This window comes from Lepidochelys kempii, chromosome 23 (assembly GCF_965140265.1).
Source record: "Lepidochelys kempii isolate rLepKem1 chromosome 23, rLepKem1.hap2, whole genome shotgun sequence".
Lineage (NCBI taxonomy): Eukaryota > Metazoa > Chordata > Testudines > Cheloniidae > Lepidochelys > Lepidochelys kempii.
Window position 1 is genome coordinate 923,546 of NC_133278.1, and position 8,611 is coordinate 932,156.

Here is an 8,611-nt window from a genome sequence, read left to right on the forward strand (position 1 = left end):
TCAAAGATATGTCTGTGAAGGATGCCCCTGCACCCTACCCACCAGGGGTCCCACACCAGACTAACGTGCTGTCCTGGCTTAGGAGGCCTTGGCCTGTTTCCTCCCACCATTTCTGGTTGTCTGGAGTTGGTCGCTGCCTTCCCCCTCCGTGTGGGCTGTGAGCACTGGCATGTCTGCATTTCTGTGCTGTGTTTGGACACTCCTACGCTTGCAGGTCTGTCAGTGACAGGGATGAGAATGCTGTCCCAGATCTGTCTTTGCCCAGCCCCTCCCTATCAGGGCTAAGATGTCTTGGGGGGCAGACATCCTCCCTGTTTTCCAGATTAGCGGCCCTGTGGGAATGTCATTCTGCATCCCAACCCTTCCATCCCCAGCTCCTCTTCGAACATACTTGACAGCTCAGGCTGGCGGTGGGATTTGTGCTTTTATTTTACAAACGACAAATCTTAAAACAAAAAGAGGAGCTCTAGAGATTGTGATCTCGACAGACAGTGCCTGGTGCCAGCGTGGGCCTCCGCGTTGGAGCTGGGGAGATATTCTCTGCAGATGGCCATCTTGGTTTTGTAGTGAAGGGCACTGGAGGTTTCTGAAGAATGTGCACTCGGGTCTTTTGCCAAAAAATCTTCCAAGCACTGATTCAGAAACTCCCTTCATAAGGAGGGCCTGGGGTGAGCACCGAGGATGAAGGTGCTCATGAAGGATGAAATAGGTGAGAGGAAAAATGGCAAGAGTGTGATACAGAAATAAGAGCAGCTGGCTGAAAGATCCAGCAAAGCTAATGTAGTTTGGTGAGGTTGGGTGCCTGCTAAATGTTTGTGGATCCCCCTTTCTAGCACTGCAGCATCGTGAGCTGCCAAGGGGTTGAGGGAGCTGCTTGTTCGTGTGAGACCAGTTGCTGCAGACCCAACAGAACCAGTTACCCTGCGGTTAGCTGTAGCTGTGCACACCGTGGTATTTGCTTACTCTCTTCTCCTCGTTCCCAGGTGATCCTGGCAACTGGTATTCCAGTGACGAGGATGACGGTGGAAGTAGCGTCACTTCCATACTGAAAACCCTAAGGCAGCAAAGTTCAAGCAGGCCTCATGCCCAGGCATCCCATGGAGAAATCAGTGGCAGCATCGGCCCAGGTGTGAGTGACCCTCGCCTGCAGAAGGCCCAGCCAGCAGGGAGCAGTCGGCCTGCGGATCCACGTGTGCTGCGGGATCCCAGGCTGTCTCGAAATGCCGATACTTGTGGTCCATCTAGCACTGGGGACGCAGGGCCCACTGACCCAAGACTAGCAAGACACATTCCCACGCCTGCCCTGAAACCGGATGCTCCTCATTCCAACACTGCTGCCAGTCAGAAGGCTGCCTTGGCTGCTGAGGAGGAAGAAGGGGAAAGAGCACTAAGGGACAAACCGGTCAATATCCCCTTAGACGCACTGCCAGCCCACGCTCTGCGAGACCCCAGGTCTCAGCTGCAGCAGTTCAGCCACATAAAGAAAGACGTGATCCTAAACAAGCCAAACTTTGCCCGAATGGTCCTGTGGAGCCCAGAGGATCTGATTCCACTGCCTGTCCCAAAGCAAGAATTTGTTCCTGTCCCAGCTGCTCTCCAGTCATTACCTGCCCTTGACCCGCGACTCAACAGGCCCCAAAATACAGGCCTTTCTGATCCCAGACAGCGAGGAGCAGCAGCCCAAGCAGAGCCTGCCACCAGTTCTGGCACCAACATCCCTGACTTCGAGCTGTTGTCAAGAATATTAAAGACTGTAAATGCATCTGGCAGTCCAGGGCCTGGGCAGAGCGATAAACCGAGTGACCCTCGGATGCGCAAAGCACCAGCTGATCCCAGGTTACAGAAACCAGCAGAGCCAGCAGCTGCCAGAGCCACTAAACCTGCAGAGCCAGCTCAGCCAACGGCTGCTACCACGCCCAGCAGCGAGACAGCTCCCACCATTGCTCCCTACGACCCCAGGCTGCTGACAGCTGGAGGACTAAGCAAAGGGAGTAGCCAAAGCAGCGTGCTCAGTGGGATTAGCCTGTATGACCCCAGGACTCCGAGTTCAGGTGGCAAAGCCGCAGAGTCTCCCAGCGAAGGGAATGCATCGCTGAAAGGCCCAGAGGCCAGCAAGAGCGCTAACAAGGCCAAGGAGCCTCTGTTTGTGCGCAGGTCTGCGTTGGATCAGCCCGAGGCCGAGAAGGCAGGCGCTGATCTTGCAACAGACAGATACAATAGCTATAACAGGCCGCGTCCCAAGGCGGCCTCCTCCTCCACCGCCCCCGCCGCCTCCTCCACACCCACCCAGGAGACTGCACCTCAGCCAGGGGTTCATAACCTCCCTGTGCCCTCCGTCTATGGCATGGTTAAGCAGACCACAAAGCCTGGGTCAGGCAGCCCCTTTGCAGGCAACAGTCCTGCCCAGGACAGTGAGCAGCAGGATGCTGGATCTCTGAAAGATGTTTTTAAGGGCTTTGATCCCACAGCTTCACCGTTCTGCCAGTAGTATTAAAGGACTGACCTTGCGTCCATGTATTGAATTGCAGCGCACAGTGTTGGTAACGTTTTTTTATTCCATTAGTGCTCACTTTAGCCATATAACATGTATATAAATCATTTTGGTTCTGGTCAGTGCTGTAACATATAGTCTCAAAGGTGCATTTTAAATTAATAATCAAAGTATCCTTGTGCAGTAATAACCAGCATTTTCTTTGACTACCCCAATCGTTTGTTTTAGAGCTTTCTTTCAAAGTGCAGTTGAAATCATTCTTGGAAAATAATGAATTGTCTGAAATCTCCTTGGGAAGCTGTGGCCGATCTGTCACGCCACCCTTTTGTCCTCTCTCTTTGCAGTAGCTGAGCAAGTCCCCTATACTACATTCAGGACAAGGGTAGTGACAGACTGGATGGCAGAGAAACGTGGTTCATACGTGTTGCTTAGCAGATTAAAGCTGTGAGCCATGCAGATGAGTAGAATGTGTTCACTTCTGAACTGTAACTAACTAAAGTATTTGTATCATAGTCTTTTTTAAAATTCTAGTACAATGAACAGAATTACCATGGAAACATAACCATGTGGGATTATTTTTGTAATTGTGGGGGGTTTGTTTGCTTTTGTTTTAAGTAAATATTTTATGCCATTTTCTGGAGGTGGTTTGATTGTAAGACCCAGCTGGGTTGTAACAGGACTCGCGTTCTCGAGGCCGTCCGTGGATGGCCATGGAGTATTTGCATCCCAAAAAGTTGTGCAGTCTACCAAAAACAGGTTGTATTATTGAAATTAAATTATTAATCTCAATCAGATTTCACTTGTATGCATTTTGCGTATGGAGGGTTTTTCCATAAACACAAATCTGTGTTCTAAGATTTTCAGTAGATCCCCACCCCACCAGGGGTAAAACCCATCTCCAACCAGATGGGACGGGTGAACTCTGCATGCCGTGCGTTTCAGGAGGCCAAGTTTTGTCCTATAGTGCCACCCTAAGAAAGAGAGGCTGTTCTTCAGAAAAGATGAAGCAAAGTGATGTTAGGTGCTGAGTACGTTTTCCTGATTCATTGTGTGTTTAGAAACAAATGTGTAGATGGAAGTGTTGAGTACAATGAACTGTGCTTTCAGTGTGTGCAGGGAAAAGCAGCTACAAGGGAAGGGACATGAGTGGCAGATAATCAAGTTTTTCAAAAGATGAACGGGATACTGTAGAATCTGTGGTTATGAAAATGGTTGTTGAGGGAAGGAAGATCTGGGGTGACTCCTTTCTGTGGCTCAGTGTTCTTGCTACAGGCTTTTTCAGTGAGTAAAGGGGGTAACAGATTTATAAACCTTTCCAACAGACAAGTCTGTAGCTTACGTTTTCCTGATCATCCCTCAGCCCCGCACTTGTCTTAGACGTGCTAGATCTTTGTGAGGCTGCCTCTTTGTATAGGTCAAAACCGCTGATCTCATAGGCCCAGATTGTTCTCAATCTAGAATACACTGCGCACAGAAAGGCAAAATTCCTTTTGCCTCTGACGATGAAAATGTGTTAAACTTTTTTTTTTCTCCTTCCCACGTTCCCCTTGGTAGCCTCTGTGGTTACTCGATGTCACGGTGTCCCCTACCCCCTACTTCTTGTTTTTTTGATAGCTGTATCACTGTGGAGCTAACTGGATTCCACCATTTGTCACGGGAATATTGATAGTATCCCACACTCACAAGTATTTGGCTGGCAAAGCCTGTGGCAAACATGCTCACAAGTATTGGAAGGTAAAGACATTTTATGCAAAGTGTCTTTACAGCATAAACTGCAGCAAGGAAAAGCTAAAATGCTCGCACCTTTTTAGCCATATGTTAAGACATGGATCTGTACAATGTACATGACCAACATGCAGTATCAACTCCTGTGAAATAATGGAGACTAAGTTAAATTTTAAACACAGTTTTATGACCATGGCTGAGCCAGGTGTATTCTTCTTGACGCTTCCAGCCAGCTCAATGTCTGTGGTACGATTAGAAAAATGTCCATGGCGTGTGAACTGAGTACAGCGCTTTCTTCTGACGGAGGTACAAGCCAGAACTTTTATCAGAGAGACCAAATACTTGGTGCTGGTGAGTGTTTTAAAGGCACAGTGTGCGTGTCGTAACTCTCCCTCCCCAGAGCCTCGCACCAGGGAGTGCTACACCAGCTTAGATGGGGATCTGGTGCCAGGCTATCCCAGCTGACCCACCTTCACCAAGAGAGGTTCCCGTTTTATTGCAGAATATTTCCCAAGTGGCTGTACCTGTCTGGTTTGAGAATTCATCCATTGCATCATGTCACAGTGGCTTGTCATCGGGCTGGTGTTTGCATAAGGAGTAGTGTGAGAGGAAAAACATTTCTCAGTACACTGGCTACCGTCATTGAATCTGGTTTAGGATGAATTGTCCAACAGTGGAACAGCTGCTTAAAAACCAACTCAGTTTTGCTGTAAGCGTATAATTTGTTTTGAAACAGTTCTACAGATAATGGGTGTTCTTTGTTTTTGGTGCATGTGAGATTAACATTAATAATGCCAAAATTAACTCTCGTCAATTAACAAAACCCAGTCTGGACTCTGAAGTTTTGTTACGTTTATGTTTGGTGTTAATTTACTTGTCTTCTTCCCTTTGGATGCTATGTGTTTTACTTCTTCCTGCACCCCACTTTAATTTGAGGCAAAAGGTTATATCAAACTTACTCTAAACAACGTCTCTCAAACCAGCTGGATTCCAGAAAACTCAGATGCCAATGGACTGTGCCCATCTGTTTGATATGTGGATGTCCAGTGGAGATCTAATCTATTCAAATTTCTGCTTGCATCTCTCCCTGAAATTGTTTACTGGTTTTCAATGAATCAGTGTGGCATCTGTGTGTAGTAGTTAGCGCACTGTTGAAGTGGTTTACCTCATGCCTTCTCTTGGTACAGCCTCAGCTCTTAACCTGCAGTGAAGTGTGACATGGACTTATGGCTTTGGAGTTTGGCTGGTATCACTATAACAAAAAAGAGAGAAGTGAAATCAATCATTTGTGTCCTGTTCCTCCATGTGAGATTGCTTTTAGTGAGAGAGATGTGAATTCAGTGGTGTTTGTACCATAACCCTAAACATTTGTAACATACATAAAAAAACCCTATTAATCCCAATCCAGAATATGAAGAGGAGTGACGCTCTATTGTGGAATATAGTCACCCATCGTTAATTCATTCATATTTTTCCATCTGCCAGAGCTTTACGAGAAAAAAAAATAATGCTCTAACTGAGATTGTAATAAGCTGTAAATACTATTTCAGAATTGAAGCTGTTGATGCAAATATGTATATACTGTCTTGGGGTTTTTACAATGACTGTTTCGTTGCATGGCTTTGTGTTTTTTTTTCCCTTTTTTTATTGCACATTTGTCTTCCAAAAATGTCATCTATATTTCTCCTGTGAGCTCTTTAATCCTCTGTAATTGTATTACTGCCATTAAAGGATGCAGTTATTTTAAAGGTTTCTGGTTCATTTGGCTCACGTGTGGGTTAACTACATACGTGTTTCCTGATAGCTCTTTACAAATTATAGCAACAAAGTAGTTGTAACCCTTCATTTTCATAGGGGAGTTAAAAAATCCCGTCTCTTCTCGTTGCAGCACTCTTTTGGGCAGGACTGTTCTACGGTCTGAAGAATGGGGGAGAGAGTTTAAACCCGCTCACTGTTTCTGTGTTTAACAGATGGGGTGGGAGGACACGCACTTTGCAGGCATGTTTCCAGTTCATTTTTAATCCAATCCTATTCAGGCATGTAACATTGTTTGGAGAACAGCAATAATCCTGGCAGTGAATATCGGAGTGCTGACCGTAGAGAAATAATGGCAGGGTTAAAGGGGTTGATTGTATTCTCAGGAAAGAGTTGCTAAGAGAAGGTGACTTTGCTGTCTGTCCAAGCACTTGTGTGTCTCTCTGCCCCGAGCACCTCACAACTGGGCACTTTATCTTCACACTCCCCCTCTGAGGTAACATCTCCACATTATCGGGGAATTGCCACACCAGTTGGATTCAGTGACTTGACATCTGTGGCAGAGTCAAGAATTGAACCCAGGTGTCCTGAGCCCCAGTCCAGCACCCTAGCCTGTCCTTCCTCTTCCTTAAGCGTGGCTGTCTAGCACCAATAGATGCTGAGACCACATGAGGGCAAGCCCCGGTAGTACTGAAGGGATGGTGGCAGTTGGGAGAAATTGGGGGGCAGTCGGGAAGCCTGGATGTGGCCAGGAGGGGATGTGAAAGGCAGGTTGGCACTGCACAGTGAAAGAGTGGGTGGAGACTGAGGGTGCTACAGAGGGGCTATCGCTGTGCGGGGTAGGATAAAGACTCCATGGCTAATATTGGGAGCCCACTCCAGACAATGAAGCTGTGGGACAATTTTCTTAGGGACTGCATGGAAACTGCAATGCATGAGACATTTGAGAGAGAACTGGACAAGGGATGGGGAATGGACTGTAGGGAGCAGCCCTTCACTGGCCTCTCCAGCAGGGTTCATTAGCATCTTTGACTACTGCAAAATACTTCATGCAGAGTTGTGGCTCTCTCCTCTGCGAAGGGTGCCCATAAAAGCTGCCGGTGCCACCAGATTCCTTTCACTTGAGAATCCTGCTCACTATAGATGAGCAGAGAACAGAGCCCAGGAGCCTTGCGCAGGGAATTGGGATTTCTCCTGAGCTGGCAGGCGATCTAATCGCTGCCGATGTAGAGTTTGAAACGGCTCCCCATCCTCGTTAGGACTGGAAACAGCCTAGCTCAGAGGAATTTAGCTGTGACACCAAGTACATTCCCCAGATCTGAAGAAGAGCGCGGTGTAAGCCCCAAAACATGTCTCTCACCATCAGAAGTTGTCCCATCTTGTCTCAGCTAATAGGAAATCAGACCCCAAAAACTTTTTACAGCCACTGTCACGGGGTCCCTGGGCGATGCTCTGGACCTGCTCCCTACGAAGCCAGGCAGGACTCTGGGGAAGTCTCCTTTCTGTGAGCAGCCTGTCTGCAGGACACACAGCTCCCCCGGCTCCACCTTCCTGGGTCTGACCTCAGAGCATTCAGCCTCCTCTGCCCCTCCGTGCGCTTTCCACAGCGAGTCCACTCAGGTGGGGCTCCTGGGGAAGCCAGAAGGTCCTGCCCCCCCAACTCCGCAGTCAGACGGGACTCTCAGCCAGCCAGTAAAACGGAAGGTTTATTAGATGACAGGAACATGGTCTAACACAGAGCTTGCAGGTGCAGAGAACGGGACCCCTCAGCCGGGTCCATTTTGGGGGGCAGTGAGCCAGACAACCACGTCTGCCCTTCACTCCATGTCCCCAGCCAGCCCCAAACTGAAACTCCCTGCAGCCCCCCCTCCGATGGGCTTTGTCCCTTTTCCGGACCAGGAGGTCACCAGAATCCTTTGTTCTCCAACCCTTTATCTCTCACCTTGTAGGGGGGAAGGGCCCAGGCCACCAGTGGCCAGGAAACAGGGTGTCGGCCATTCTCTGTGTCCAGACCCCTGCACACACCTGCCCTCTAGGGCTCTGCAAGGATCATACACCCTTATCCCACCACCTAGAGACTTAAGAACTGCCTAGGGGAAACTGAGGCACCCCCACACTATTCAGAGGAAACATTAAGAACAGTCCCACTTTATCACAGCCACCTTTTGCTGCGAGGTGTGGGACACCCAGAGTCTTTTGCATGACGGATTTCTTTGCTGTCTGCGTATTGCTTCTAACCCCGACACCCTCTAGGTGGTGCCGTGACACCTCCCTACCACTGGCTGGCGTTTGGGGCCTTAACGTTCCCATAGCCGAGCGGGATCCGACCCACAGCAGCCAGCATGGGGGGCCCAGATTGTGCAGGCAGCAGTAAGGCCTGGTGCATGCGAAGGGGCGAGAGAACAGCTCAGTGGGAGTGCAGGCAGTGTCACGCTGACACAAGATGGGGGCGATCCAGCATTTCAAGTGTAGATGTGCCCTAAGTTACTGGTAGACTTGGGTGGGACAGGGGACAGGAGCTCCCTGGCATGCACACGGCCAGCTCGTAGCAACAGGGGCCTGGTGCCTGGGGAGAGGTGGAACTGCACAGGGCTTTGTGACCGTGACTTAGGACTCGTCTACACTTAAAACATCACAGCT

The 8,611-nt window shown here is 48.9% G+C and overlaps 1 protein-coding gene across 1 annotated transcript in view; it reads left to right on the plus strand.

Annotated features, from left to right (window-relative positions):
* ZC3H4 (zinc finger CCCH-type containing 4) overlaps window positions 1–5,964 on the plus strand; it is a 30,625-nt gene extending 24,661 nt beyond the window's left edge. The window contains exon 14 of the mRNA XM_073321818.1: window positions 984–5,964. Coding sequence (XP_073177919.1) covers window positions 984–2,488 — 1,505 coding nt within the window. The 3' untranslated portion in view covers window positions 2,489–5,964. The remainder of the gene's footprint in view (window positions 1–983) is intronic.
* Window positions 5,965–8,611: the final 2,647 nt, after the last annotated feature.